We start from the raw sequence: 15,530 nt of genomic DNA on the forward strand, positions 1-15,530 counted from the left end.
CCTCGCCGGCCCGCCACACGGGGGGACGGGGCGGGGGGTTCTTAACGAGCCCGATTCACAGCCGGCGCGGGAGAGCCGCTAACGCTAACACCGACACACGCCGCACCGCCGGCCCCTGCCAGCCGGGCCCGGGCGCTGCCCTGCCCCGAGCGACGGGAGGGGACGGCTAGGGGACGGCAGGGCAGGGCAGGCAGCGGGGCGGCGGCGCGCGGCCCCCCCTGCCCCCCGCGCAGGGCCCCGCCGCCCGGCCGCGACCGCGGCTGACCCGCCGCGCCCAGGGGCGTAGCTACGCGGCGAGCTGAACATGCGCACACGCACCCCCGCGGGTGGGCAAGCCCATTCTTGAGGGGAGGCAGAAGGCTGTATGGGTAAAAACTCGCGACTCTCCACCTCGGCCCTCCCCTCTTTTTGGTAGCGCCCGGAGCAAGGTGGTGGGGAGCGGTACATGCGGGCAGAAGCGGTGTCGCGGGGTGTCGGGCTGCGAGCCGCTGGCAGCTCTCGCCGCTGTCGCCTGCTGGCCGCCATGAGGCACCTGCCCTACTTCTGCCGCGGGGAGGTGGTGAAGGGCTTCGGCAGGGGCTCCAAGGAGCTGGGCATCCCCACCGGTGAGCGGGGTCGTGGGGCACCGGGGCGGGCTGGCGCCGCCGCTTCCCCCGGGGGGGAGAGGCCGTCGCCTGCCGTGGCAGCCACCGGCGAGGCGTTCGCCGCGGCCCGGCCCCGCCCTCCCGCACCCCGCGCGGCGCCAGCGGTCGGCACCGGGGCCCGGCGGCGGGTCCCTGCCCCGGGACCGGCGGGCGGCTGGAGCGCGGCCGCCGGCGAGAGCCCGGGGGGGACTCTGGGGAGCCCGCAGCGCTGCGGCCGCCCGAGCGGAGACGGGCCGCGCTCCGGCGGGGGGCGGCAGGGCCGTGCGGCTCCCCCGCCGCAGAGCGGGGTGCGCGACCGCGCTGCGGGTGACCGGGCGCGTTTGAAGGCGGGAGGCCCCCGCCGTCCCGCACCGCTGCGCTGTTGGCATGCCTGGGCCCTTCTGCCGATAGGATTAGCTTGTTCTGTGCTGGCATTGTTCTGGCCTTTTTTTTTTTTTTTTTTCCCCAACGTTGCTTAAAGTCTTGTGTCATTCTTTCCCCATTCTCTTAAGGGATTTCTTTCAGTCTTGTTTTTGGTTCGTTTAATCATCTAATGGCCGTCATGATGATGTACGGGATGTAGATAAGTGATCACATGCACGGTGTTGATGTGTGGCAGCTTAGAAAGTATCCGTTCACGTAAACCTCGGACTGGAATAAGAAAGAGAGTAGGCATTGGGAATAGCTGTGAGGAAGGAAATTCAAGCGGAATAATGTGGGGGTTAAAAAAACAGCAGGCGGATTTGGTCTACAAAGAAATATGCTTTCGCTTTGCTCATCTCTGTTTCAGTTGTCTAAATACAGATAGATGCGTAGTTCAAGTGAAGTTTGTCCTGTCTGAGACACGGAAGTCAACAGTCATGTTGCACCACTCGTAGCAGACAAGGAAGCTCACTAAGACCAGTTTTGAGGTGCTGGATTTCTGGCAACATCTGTTAATAATACCACATTTTTTTCCTGATCGTATATAAATAGTGTATTGATATCGGGTAATAGGGCAGAGAGGTTGTTACTGCTTCTGAGCTTTGATAAAAGTTCAGTAACCATAAATTCTTCCAAATCGTCTTGATATCTTGCATGGAAAGATCTACTCATGTGGGAAGTAGGATAATAATTTTGAAAGAACGTTAGGCTCAGTCAGAAGGGGATTTATTTTGCTGTGGTTCTCAAAATCCCAGAAATCCACAAATGCCTCTGAAAGGCAACTTGTACAAAATTGACAGGTGACTAAATTATAATTTCATTTATTTCTGTATATTTTGTTTCATGAGTAACTATTTTACTGACAGGTAAATAGTTCAGAGATGCGGCTTTGTAGTGCAGAAGAAACTTTTTCTCATCTTCCACCATATTAAAGCTCTGATAGTTATCCCAAGAGTGAAATGCATTCTGAATGAATATATTGCATGTTTCTTAATTAGCATAGAAAAGAATGTGTATAATTATAAAATACAGTATGCATAAGAGATGTGATAACTCTGATATTACTACAGAGACTGAATTTTATGAAGCTGTTTTGTATATTGTACTTTGCCAAATGGCACACTGCATCACTCTCATCATCACCAGTATCATGTTTGTAAACAATATGTAGGTACAGTTTGGCTTTTAAGTGTTTGAAGATTCTGTTATGTCCTTGGCCTGCACAAAGTCACTCACACTTTACACTTTCTAAAATTTTTGCAGCTAACTTTTCTGAGCAAGTAGTTGAAAGCTTTCCGTCTGATATCTCTACTGGTATATACTATGGATGGGCCTGTGTTGGAAATGGAGATGTACATAAAATGGTTTTGAGCATAGGATGGAATCCTTTCTATAAGAATATTAAGAAATCAGTGGTAAGAATTTTGCTTTGGGGGGGATTTTTGGTTTAATAAATGAGCCAGATGTTGAATATGATAAGCAGAATTTGATCCATAAATGAGATCTAGAAATTCTGTTTGCTCTTAAATACTTCCAAAATAAAAATTTAACAGCATTTCTGAAATGGTGATTGCTTGGGGTGCTGAGCTAACTGAACATAAGCTTGACAGATTCATTGAATGGGCTGGTTACAAGAGCCCTAGCACTGGCTGGAATTTACTAATCTATTGTTCTCTGCAATCTGTTAGCATTTCAAATAAGACATGTCGGAGCATCTTAATTTGTAATGATTTTCTGTTAATTCTTCTCTTAAATGATGAAATCAATACATAGGGTGCTGTGGCTGGATATACAGAATAAATACTTGAAGGTACACAATAATAGGATGGAGGAGTTGAGTTTAAATTTGTGAGCTGTGACAGCTGTGTTTTTCTTGCTGTCAGGGGCTGGTGCTTTTCCTGAGTCTTACAGAGCTCTGCTTTTATTGTTTAAAACACTTTATTTGGATGTGAATCTCTAAGGTTCTAAGTCTTTGAAGACTCCATAATGTGCTTGTCTTACGTGAATTCATACTTTAAAAAATTTTTGCACTTTTTTGAGCAAGTAGTCAAAAGCTTTCCATCTGATATCTCTGCTGGTCTATGCCATGGGTGGGCCTGTGTTGGGAGAGGGAGATGTGCATGAAATGGTTTTGAGTGTAAGATGGAACCCTGTCTCAGCCTTTGCTCTTTCTTGAATGTTATTGTTTAGTTCCCATGTGAGTTGGTTGCCAAAGCTTTCCTTAACCCAACTATTTCAATCAAAATCTTTATAGTTATTTGGATGCACCAACTTAATGATGAAACATTAAGATTTGTTTGTGATCTGCTGCTTTGGAAATGCTCTCAGAAGTGGTGAAGCATTTATCCTGAGTAATGGCTTTCTTTTTCTTTTGGTTTTCTTTTTGGTTGGGGTTTGGGTTGTTTTTTTTTTTTGGCTATCAGAAGACTCTTGAATAATATTTCTTCAATTCCATGAAAAGTACCATTTTCCTTCCTAACATAAGCAAAAGATGTAGCCTTTAATCTTGCATTATATGTGCTAAACTCAATGTCCCTTTTATTGGTATGTGTTGGGGAGAATTTGGATTAGGGATATTAGTTGTACATTCTTATAGTGAGGAAAATAAACTCAAAGTTCATCATAAATGCCAATTTATTTCTCTTCCTTTAGGAAACACACATTATCCACACCTTCAAAGAAGACTTTTATGGAGAAATTCTTAGTATAGTCATAATTGGATATATTCGACCGGAAAAAAACTTTGATTCCTTAGGTCAGTGTTACAGATCTCCCTCAAACTAGTCTCTTCTTTGTCCTGTTCACGCAAGTACTTGTCTTCACTGTCTCTCTTTCCATAATAAGATGTTTTATCTGTTAACCTTTGAAATTTCAGTAAAGTGTTTTCATAAGCTAACTGCACAGGTTGGTTTAATTAAAAAAACCCCAAAACATAACTCCCACATCTTCCAGTGCATCACACTAAAAATTGTATTGTTGTCTCACTTGTCTAAGGGGTATTTTTAAAATCATGGTCTTGTTGTAAAAGCATCAGTCTATTACTTTCTTCACAGAATGCAGCTCTGTTAGAACTGAAACTGTTCATGAAAGTTGATCTTTTGCTAAAACGTCTTTTGGACCAAGGAGAGGGTAGTGGTTATAATGGTGAAAAATGCAGTGCTGGCATCTTTGTTTTTAAAAGTGTCATTAAAATCAAAGAATTTTGCCTTTCAAACCTTGTATTAATAATTATATTCTACTTCTGTAATTGTTTGGTATTCTGTGGTATACCTCATTTTCACTTGCTATTGTGTGTTCAGAATTCAAACCATCTTTTAAACATCCCTATTCTTGTCTTTTCAGAGGCGCTCATTTCAGCAATTCAGGAAGACATTGAAGAAGCAAACAGGCAGCTAGATTTACCAGAACATCTTAAACTCAAAGATGACAACTTCTTTTATCTGCCAGAAGGCAAAATAGTGAACAGTCACTGAGCAAACCCATGCTGCTTTTTTATTTCTTTTTTTTTTTTTTTTTTTTCCCTCTCCCCTGTTATGGAGATTCTATATTTACAGTGCTTTTATAGGTACTTTGTTGTCATATGTCTGTTTAGGTAACTGAGGTTGGAACTGACCATGCAAGATTATTTCAGTTTCCTTGTGTTAATTCATCATCAAACCAGTCACGCAAAAGGAGTAGAATGCTGATTTAGGTCCTTAACAGATAAATTGTGTACCCTAAGTTAGCAGTTCAGAGATCTGAGCACATGTAGAACATGACCGAAATTAATTGACTTCTTCTGACCCTAAAGTATGGGTAGTTCAATTAAGTGAAGAATGTCTGGTTTTAACATACAGTATGTTAATCCAACCTCTTTTCCCAGTTTTATGTCATTCTTACATCGGGATTTTAGCTAGTACCTTAGAAAATTTTGCTAGTGATTCAGGCAGAAATTTCGTCTGGTGCAGGAAGCCAATGATTAGATAACAATGGCAAGATTAATTCTCTATAGTTCTTATTTTTCATATGCTATACAGCTGTCATGATTGAAACTGTTATTTTAATTGAAATTATTTATTTTAAATTTATTTGAAATGGAAGAAATCACTGTTGCTCATTCAGTTACTGGAATCTTGAGATCTGTTTCTTCTTAGCTGAGTGTACATATGACATCACATGACCTGTGTAGTTTCACTGTCATTCAGGAAATGAATGACAGCATGAAAGTTGATAAACTCTAATGGGTCAGGTGCAAAAGATGCAGAAACAGTATAGCAAGACCTGCTCATTGGACCTTAAGGCAAAAGAGGTAATGAAAGTGAACTTGCATTTTATGTGCTGCTGGTATTTGTAATAAGAAGATGAGGATAACTTTGTGGGGGTTATTCACTACACAGGCAATAAAATGCCTGACTTCAAGATCGACATTATTGTAAGGCACAGAAAAATCTCATCAACTTTCTGCACCAAGTGCAAGTAAAAGCTGAGGTTTTGGCTGGCCAAGTAGATGAATGCACAAATAAAGGACTTTGGGGATTCATGGAATAATATATCCACGCTATAGTGGGTATTGGTTGTTTATTACAGGTAATTGCAGCTGGTCCTACTCTGAAATGTAAGGGTAGGTAAATGGAGGGGATATTGTCAGAATTTATAGTAATTTCGAAAATACTTTTTAGAAGTATGTAGTGTGTGATTCCAAATCTACTTTTTTTTCCTCTGGTAGATATCCCCTACTCAGTGAGTGGAACTAGGTAAGCTGCAGTGACTGTCACACTCATAATCTTTTGACGTCAGCCTGTGATGTGGCTGGAACATTTTCAGAAATTCAGAATGTTTCTGTGGATATGCCTTGACTGTAGTTCTGTGTTTAAACTACCATGCACAATTTGGAACGCACAATTTCTGTAGTGTAAATTCATAAAAATTACTCCTTATCCTATCCTGTTTGATTCCTACTTTTTACTCCATGGTTTAAGAGAGTTTTAACAAGGTAGCCATTTGGGTTCTATGGTAGGTGCTCTCAGAATGTTAACTCTGCTTCATATTGTTTTAACTTTTAGATAATATCATGGGGGATATTATTAGGAAAGGGGTCTTGAGCATATCAAGGATTGGTGTTTGCTCTGTAGGACTTCAGGAAAAACTTAATTTCATTTAAATTAATTGTTCACCGGTGCTGTTGATAGCTGGGACAGATGGAATACAGATTTGGAGGGAGGCAGTTATCAGCAGTAGGTATAATTTCTTTTAAAGGAGAACAAAATCATTTAGTTGACTTTTAACATATAACATGTTGGAAACTGTCTTTCTAAAAAGCATGTAAAAGAACTTTCTTGCAAGAGTGATGGATTTGTTTACATTTAAAATGGAAGGATAAAGGGAGATTTTTTTTTTCAAAAATCTGAGGCATTCTTGAGATTTCATTAATGTCAAAATCTTATATTTTAGTTTTCTTTTTTAAAGAATAAACAAAAGCCACACTAGCCAACTGAATATATTGTCAAGAATATAAAGAATAGATTATTGCTCATCATGGTATGTAGCTAAACACTCATAACCTTCTTTAAAACTGTTTTTTTGCCAGTAATTTCATGTGTGTATCTTGGAAATGATGGTGCCTTAAGCTGTCTCTCTGAATAATACTTTCCTGTATCTGTTAATAAATGCTACTATCAAAAATTCAGTTCAGCTCTTTTGGTGATAGAACCAATGTGCTATTGATAAAGAACAGTGGCAAAGGGAAAACTTGAAAAACTGTTAGTTTGCTCTCAAATTTTAGCTTTGTGATGTATGGATGCACTGAACTAATAAACTGCTCTTTGTGTGTTTGTTTCCAAATTAGAGAAAATGTTACTCCATTCATTTGGCTGAGTGTCCACGTTATTTAAGAGAAAATGCTATAAATCACTGTCTAAGTTCAATACATAATTCCTAGCACAGTGTAAACTTTATGAAGGGTTATATTTTTGTATTATGTACAAATAATTATTTATTTCCGTTGATGTTGCTGCACTGTACCATTAATAAAGGAACTGTAATTGACAAAGTTATCCTTCTTGTTGCAGGTTTCCTTTCCTTTGCCACAGCCAGCACAGTTAGTTGTCTCAGCCCTTACACAAAGCTTTATGGGGTGATTGCCTGAAAAACTAGGCTGACAGAAAAGAGCAGTGAAATGTTCAGCCTTCTTAGTGTGTCTGAAAAATGGCCCCATTCTAGGGATTTCTGTACTGGAGTCAGAACTTACGGGAGCTACAGCCTTAGAATTCACAGCCTGAAACCTGAGAATTGATTTGCCTATACACTTCCTTTCAAATCTTTTAAAAACTGCTTGTTTCTTTTATGATTCAGATGGAGGAAGTTGCATTCTTCTATGTTTGTTTCACATGTTAAACATTCATCTAGGTCAGGGCAAAGATCTACCTGCTGCTGCTGAAGGAGAGTCAAACCTGTATCTTAAAACACATTACTGTGGTTGTGGGCCTCTTCTGGGAAAAAGTTCCTCTTATACTTTTTTGCTCTTGGTAACTGTTTATATGTAGACCTTTATGTAACTATCACTGAAGTTACATCAAGAAAGAATGCAATATGTTGGGGCAGTATGTGAGGTAAGGGTTGCTTTTTTGTCACATGCAGTGGACTCCTCTGTGTAGGCTGTCAGAAACCATGCTTTAAACAGCAGAGTGCCCAGAATGGTGGTATGGATTTAAGAGAGAGAAATCTTAAGAGAGAGTGCCTGTGGTGTTTGAATTTCCAAGCATCTAGATTTTCTACTAGTTTTTGTCTGGAATTAAAATAAAATTTTAAAATATCAGAATGCCTTCAGATGTCTTTTGTAATGAATATACTTTGTATAGAGGTATAACCTTTTCCCCGCAGATGCTTATATTTTCTGAAGGAAGGAAGGTGTAAAACCCTTATGAGCAGAAGGCCGTACTTGTTAGTGTGATGGTTGAAACGCCTGTTACCTATTCTTCCTGAGGAAGGTTTGGGTAGGTACATGGCCTCTTCTGGTTTTAAATAGTCTTGAGCTTTAAAAATGTCACTAACAGTGGCAGTTATTACCTAATTAAGGGCACAAGTGAAGGTAATGATCTTGATCTGTAACGGTTGGGGACTAATTTTGGCTTCTTGTTTGTGGCTCCGAATAACAAAGTACTTAGTATTTTTTACATGTTCTTAAGTTTGCAGTTGGTTTGCTTATTTCCTGGTGCTGAGATTTGTAACTGAAAGAGGAAGGCACAGTTCAAGGTAGTCAGTTAATACTGTAAGGTTTGTATTTATCTTTTCTGTTTTGTAATGATGAGCACCTAGGTGAGAGAATTAGTTTTTTTGCATAAAGACTGGGGGGGGGGGGGTGTGTGAAAGAAAATTTGAAATTGAAGATGAAGTGACAAGAAAGAGAAGCAAGGATACCACAAAATAACTGGATGGGAATTTTGGTCATGGCACATGACTTAACATGAGTAAGGATGGAAGAACTCAAACTGAGGAAGAACAGTTTAACATAATGGTTGTTACAGACATCTAGAACGAGAATTGTTCATGAAAACATGCTGAACAGATAGTATAAATGAGGAACAATAAAATAAGTTCTTTCCACTTTTAATACTCAATGTGTAATATAAAACTGCTAAATCATGTAAAAGAAAAATAAGTGCATCAGTTTTGTTGGTTAAGGAGGTCTGCCTCAGACCTGTTCTGTAAAGGAACAATGGAAAAAAGTTGTAATTGCTGCCTACTTTACAGCATTATATACTTTACTAGGGAAAACTTCCGTTGTGTTCACAGTTAGTGAAGTCTTGGGAGATTTAAGATCAGTTTTTAGACATGCATTAGGCAACTCTCTAAATATTTTGAGCAGTATGAAAAAAACAAAAGTAGGAACATATGGTACTTGAAAAGAGAGCAGAAGTTACATGTGTATATGATACTACTATTAATTTTGGATCTTAATAGCTATAAATTTATCTAGTTCATTTCAAATATGTGTGTCCGACCAGAATTCTCGGTCATCTCTTTGATTGCAGAAGTGATAACATATGAATCCATCTGTATGTTCTTGAAAAGGTGGTACTGCTATGATGATCTTTTGTATTAAATTGATTCAGCACTTCAACATTTAAACCCTAATTCCTAATCCTAGCATATTTGGTATTGCCATATACCTACTAAATAGAAAAAAAAAAAAGTGGAAGAAACTCCTTAGTCTTTCTATCCAGAAGTCCTTTTAAACCCTCAGAATGTCTGTCCCTCATCAGGTTGCATGTTTGGTTATTCCTTAAAATTCAGTCTTGAAACCACACCTGTGGTGTTTTTTAGGTTGAGGGTAGATAAATAATCTATGGTTAACACAGCTCTATTCTTCTGAAAAAAATGTACCTTTCCCTCCTTCGCTTCCCCATATATATAATATATATACATATTTCTCTTGAAATACCTGTCATTTGTCATGAGAAAACCAAATGTCTCAAAATCAATTTGAAATTATTCTATGGTAATTTAGGTAGTTGAGATTTTAATATTTTCATTACTCGCTTTGGTTTGAAATTCCAGCTGTGTCCTTAGCCAGAAGTGTGTAGTGGTCATACAAAACCTGGTGGCAATTGCATGGTGTAGTGCAAAAATATAGTCAGATTTAGGCACTGGCTTGTGGGGGAAGGAGAGTTGGGCCTCAAGGCACTTTAACTCTTACAATGTATTTAGCTTCCTTTCTAGCAAAACTTCAAAAGAGAGTCATTAAAGAGGAAAATTTTCCCTATATATGTACACTTGGAAAAAGATAAAGAGCACTGGTAACCTACGCTTCCCTTTGCAGTCAAACTAGTGGATTACATGAGAGTTGAGTGGGTGGTAAAACTGTGCAAGAGATGTGAATTTAGATCATATTGAAAGAGCATTATTAATGACAGTAATGATTGCCTGGGAGAAAAAAATACAACTAGCTAAAGAAGAACTTAGGGCTTGGGAAACTCCATGGATAAATGAGAATAGCAAAGAAGGGGTTACAGGGTGAGGAAAGAAGAAGATGGAAAAAGGCCTTGAAATGAAGAAAAGTTTGTGAAGCATTTTTGGTTTTTAAATGTATGTTTTCCTCAGGACATCTTTCTCAGTGTGGTGGCTGGAGAAGGCAAGAGGATATAGAGAAGCACCATTGGCTTTGTGGGATAGACAGCTGTGGATTTGAATTTCTCTAGCTTTATTTTCAGCACAGTGTAAAAGGTACAGACACAGTAAATCTAAAATAGAAAGGAGATTGTACTGTGTTCTGTTCTGTGTGCATTTGTTATTGGTTTCTTTTGACTATAGTGTTTTATATGAACCTTTTCCAGAGGTGTCAGTGACTGATGAATAATTCCCTCTGAGTCAGTAGCTCTTGGACAAATGGCCTTTTATAAAGTTTATGGTTCTTCTTGGTCTCCCTGTGTACTCTCAGCAGACAGTTCTTACTGAAAACACTATAAAATTGATACAGCTCTGTAGGTCCCTACTTCGGGCATCCTTGACCACTATTTTTAAAATGCCACTTAAAGTCTTCCTTACAATTATCTTCCTCATACCGTGTCTTTTTAATGTTATCCATCATTAGTTGTTGCTCTTGCGGGAAGACCCCTTCAAGGCAATTGTCTACCATCGTTTAAGACATGGATATTTTTACCCTACCCATATAGCATAAAATCATGCAATCTTCCCATTGCCTCTTAGAAGCAGGTTTCTCATCTGAGCTGTCATTTAAATCCTGCCAAAAGCACTGCTTTGCTGAGAGAAGATACCAGTTCTGCTTCTCTTCTGCAGATGATACATTGAAAACATGGTTGAAATGTTATGCCTAAACCAACGGGAAGAACCTCTGAAAAGAATTGGTATTTGAGAAGGATTCAGAGGTTTTTATTGTTTGGATGCATACTCAGAAATGTAGTTTTGTTCCAGTTTTACTTGCTCTAATGTAGATCAAATTATTTTAAGAAACAGGGCTTTTTAAAAAGAAATGCTTATTTGATGTTTTCTAGAGGTTTTTTGTTTGGTTTTGTGTGGGTTTTTTAACCATTCAGCGTTACTGTATACACAAAAGTTTTCATAAAATAATGATGATCATAGTCTGAAAGCCTATAAACAAAATACTTGCTACATACCTTTCTCATAGGGATTTAAGGCTGCTCAGGTGTACCTTGGATGAAGCCTTTGACATTTGATAGGAGTCAGGTTGTATAAAACACTAACAATAATAAAGTGTGATATTAATCTGAAAAGGGTAGGAGAGCAGGATATCACAAATAGTCTTCTTCAGCATGACCTTTTGAATTTATTTTTCATTCTTTTTGGTTCTTCCTTTGTTTGTCCTGGAGAGCTCCTCCAGATAAGAACTTGAAATGACAGATCAGATGTGCCTTTCCAAAGTACCTTGTTGTTATATTGGTTTTGATAAGTATGGGTCCTTATTTTGTCCTCTTTAATCTGTCACATGATTTTGAGTTCCTCTTTCTTACTGAAGGTGCAATGAGTAAAAGATTAAAATCAAAAGTGGAGTCCACAGAACTCTTTCAAACTTTCATACAGAAGAATTCTAGGGTCTTTATGAATATCCAACATCAAAAAAAACCCCCAATCTTGCTAAGGGATTATGCCATAAAAATTAGTCTTTCTCACATTTAATTCCAAAGCTGTGGCTGTATTCTCCAGACACATGTAATGGTTCCAACAAAAAGGAGAAGCAAAATCAGCAGATAAGAAAGTAGAGTGGGTTGGGTTTTGCTCTTGAGTGGTAGAGTGGATCATAATACACAGTCATTTGATAACAGCCATTTAAAAAAAAATTATGTGAGGTCAGATAGGAGGGGTCTTTGTTTTAAATGACCTAGTAGACCATTTATGTCGGCGTACCTTTTTAATTTGTTGGAGTTACTGCCTTACCCTTCTAATACCACAGTTGTGCTCTTACAGCTGTGATGGTATAAGGATAAAGGTAAAAGAGGGTGTTGGTTGGACAGCTGTGTTTCTTTATTAGATTAGGAATAGACAGAAGGAAGCAGAAAAGCTAACAGACACAACCACAACATGCTTCCTAACCTTAGGCTACAAACACAAAACACTCAGAAGTACTTACATTTTTATATCTCTGGCACCTAAAAAATTTGAAGATTGGTTGTGTGGCCTGAGCATGCTTTTCCCAATTGTATCAGTTTGGTTTAGTAAGCACATCTCTTCAGTCCACAAATCTGTGCATAAGATGCTGTAGCTATCTCAAAAGTCAACGAGGTGATTTTGACATGACGATACAGATTGCTCTCTGTTGAAATAAGTAATTTACAGTCAACTGTTTTATGAAAAGAATGCACATTTAAAACAAGATTTGTGAGAGAAGGTGGCATTTCCTGTATCAGTTGCTGCTATTTGAGTAAAGCCTTGCCTATTCTCCTGAGAAGTAGCAGTACACACTGTGCCTGCAACTCAGCAGCATGCTTTTGCTGTTTTCTGCTTCTCATTTTCAAATGTCAGCCTGGTCAGTCATAAACCACTTAAATGCCAGTACTGCTCTTTAGCACAGTTCTACCTTGGGTTTTTCACTGCAGTCAGAGCAATCTGAGCTGTCTGCCAGGTCAGTTACCATAGCAGGGTGGGCAGTAGCCTTCTTTCACATACAGTGTCATGTTAGCTGGACACAAGAACAAAAGTAAGAATATTTAAAGATCAGCCATCTTGAATTCAGAGCATTCTGCATTGTTTGTATTGTGTTCAAAAGTTAGAAGTTCTGATACAAGTCACAGGAGAAAATGCATACAAAGAGATGTCTCTTGTTCTGATGTCTCCTGGACTTTGTATTAACCTACAAAAATCTGAGTTGCACTTTCCACCAATAAACTGTAGCTCCACATACAAGATGTGCACCCAAATGCTCCCTTCCCTAGAAAACAATATCACAGCAGAAAAAGTCATCTAGCTTCCCTTCATACTGAGTGCCCCAGCCAGAGCAAAGGGCTGTTTGTCATCACAAAGTATCAGCAGTAAGGAGACCAGCAGGAGGTCAGTATTTAAAAACAAGGACAACAAAAAACCCCACAAAACCAAAAAAAAACCCCAAACAAACCAATCCCCAAAAAACCCAAACAAACAAAAAAACCCGAAACCAAACAAAAACACCAAGACCTGAGCCTGGTCTTGAAACTTTTTATGTCCACAAAGTGTATTTCTTCAGTGTTTTGAAGTTCATGAAAAGCTGATTATGAACTGCAAGGACTGTGTTGGACTTTTTTTTTTTTTCTTCCTGAGTGGTACATCTGATTTGCCACCTGCTTTAGCTGTTTGTGCCATGTCTGCACGTGGATGTTCAGAGGCATTTGGGAGGATCAATTAGCTCAGCGCAGTAAAGTAAAATTATGGGAAACCTTGACCAAATACTCTCATTTTCAAGGGCAATAGTTATTAAGCCTAGTGAACCTCTTTCAAACCAAAATTAATTAAATTATGGTTGAATAACAATATAAATTATTTAGGTGCATAGGAAAAATTGTGCTTAACTACATGCAAACAGAGCACTGTTTGTGCTTTGTGTGTGTCATCATATGTGCTTTGTGCCCATGAGGGTATTTTTGAAGATAGGCACTGCATACAATTCTGTGAAATATTGCAGTGAATGCTTTGTCCTACATAATGTTAAAACATGTCTGTCCAGTTCCCTGCAACTAGACATTTTCTGTTTGAAAAGAAGAAGGAGGATATGCAAGTGGTTCACATTAGCAGCAGTCAAACGGGTAAAAGTTAGCATGACTTGGTTAATTTACTATGCAATTTTTCTGAGTGATGCAGGATTTCCCTTCCTGCTCTAAGACGGGACACTGCACTGCTTCTTGGCTCCTACATCAACATTGCAGATACGTTTCCAAACACCTACAGGTTTGCCATTTAAAGGGACTTGTTCGTATTTTGTTTTAGTATTTCTGTAACTATGAGAGAAAATCTGTCCTATTCTACTAATTCCAAATAAAATAAAAATCCCTCATGTGAAACAGTCTGCAAATTGAAATGACAATCTTGTTTTGTCCCAAATCTATGCCAAAATGCTAACATTTATTATAGTGTCCTTGTACAGTTGTATTTTAACAGGTGGCTTCTTTCTAGTCACTTCCACAATTTTAAGTGTTATCTCATAATTAGTGATCTGCACTATCCAGTATATCCACTGTCCAAAAGAGTTTTTGTATGTTACAATGTCATACAGTCTGAGCCTGGTATAGTAAGTAGAGTGGCACCTGCTAGCTGTCGTCTGATGCTGTGGAGAGAGAATAGGATGCTGTTTCCAAGGGGAATAATGCTGCTCAGTTTGGAATTAGGTACAGGTAAAAAACTGAATATATAAATGTGTTGCAGAACAAAATAGTCTCTCAAAGTTAGGTCTGAAAAAATACTTGCCTATATTCAAAACAACAGACATCACAGTCTGTTCTCATATATGTATATATATAATATACATATATATGTATGTTCTTATATCTGAACACAGATATGTTCTGTGGCCTTTTGATTTTTAAATTATGTTGCTAGTTGTTGATCTAGTATTTTCACAGGATTTTAACTGTGTGGGGCTTTTTTGCATCTGGAATGAAAGGAAAAACGGTTTTGACTGTCTTACAAGGTTTTTTGTTTATTTCACCTCATGGAGGACCATTTTCTACTGTTTTTTTCTAAGCTGGTTTTAAAATTAACCTACCTCAGTTTTTTAAATTAATGAAGCTTGACAAGTTCATTATTATATTCAATACCACACTTTTAAATTTAAGAGTTTTTATAATAAATAAAAATATAAACGTCCAGGGATTTACTAGGGCACTGATCTGAACTCCTCATTTGAAATGAGGACCAGTCCAGAACTGTGCCTTAGTGAATCATGTACTCATTCCAAATGATGAGAATAATTCATCTCAGTATTGTAAATTTCAGCAGAGTGCTACAAAGCCAAGACCAGCTCTGGAAGAGATTACAAAAAAGAATAGATGGGACATATTTTAATTTAGGGGACTCGGTGTAGAAAGGTATTCACATGGAGATTTTGTACTAGCCAGCAACAGAATATCTAAGAGGTCAAACTTCCAATAGGAAGGGAAGTAAAATAAAAGTTTGGGAAGAAGTTGTGTAAACTATCTCTCCTCAATGCTATCGCCTAATGGTTTCCCTCCAAGAGGGTGGCTATGATATATGTGAAGTGAAACTTTCATGCCTGCAGAAAACCAAGACCTTGGTTATGCTTGGCACAGACTTTATTCATCTCCTAAATGCCAAGGAGATTTTTTTCATTGTACCTCTTGCACAGGAGGGCTGCTGGAAAGTTTGTGGGTCTGGGCATTCAATTTTGTATTTTGATCTAAGCAGTCATAGCAATGGGAAAATAGATGTCTGATGAAAGACCAATTACAAGACAGTAGGCTATTCATTTTGCAAAAATACAAAACCAGAATAAAACCGAAGTGGGGTGCAAACTGAGCTTGCCACTTCAGTTAGCATATCCAGTAG

The 15,530-nt window shown here is 39.0% G+C and overlaps 1 protein-coding gene across 1 annotated transcript; it reads left to right on the forward strand.

Annotated features, from left to right (window-relative positions):
• Positions 1-323: 323 nt before the first annotated feature.
• Positions 324-7,078, forward strand: LOC141973779 (riboflavin kinase-like). The gene is made up of 4 exons (XM_074932696.1): positions 324-605; positions 2,310-2,461; positions 3,699-3,801; positions 4,389-7,078. The coding sequence occupies exons 1-4, from the start codon at positions 446-448 to the stop codon at positions 4,517-4,519; spliced, it is 546 nt and encodes a 181-aa protein (XP_074788797.1). The 5' UTR covers positions 324-445; the 3' UTR covers positions 4,520-7,078.
• The last annotated feature ends 8,452 nt before the right edge of the window (positions 7,079-15,530 follow it).

Source organism: Athene noctua, chromosome Z, assembly GCF_965140245.1.
Source record: "Athene noctua chromosome Z, bAthNoc1.hap1.1, whole genome shotgun sequence".
NCBI lineage: Eukaryota > Metazoa > Chordata > Aves > Strigiformes > Strigidae > Athene > Athene noctua.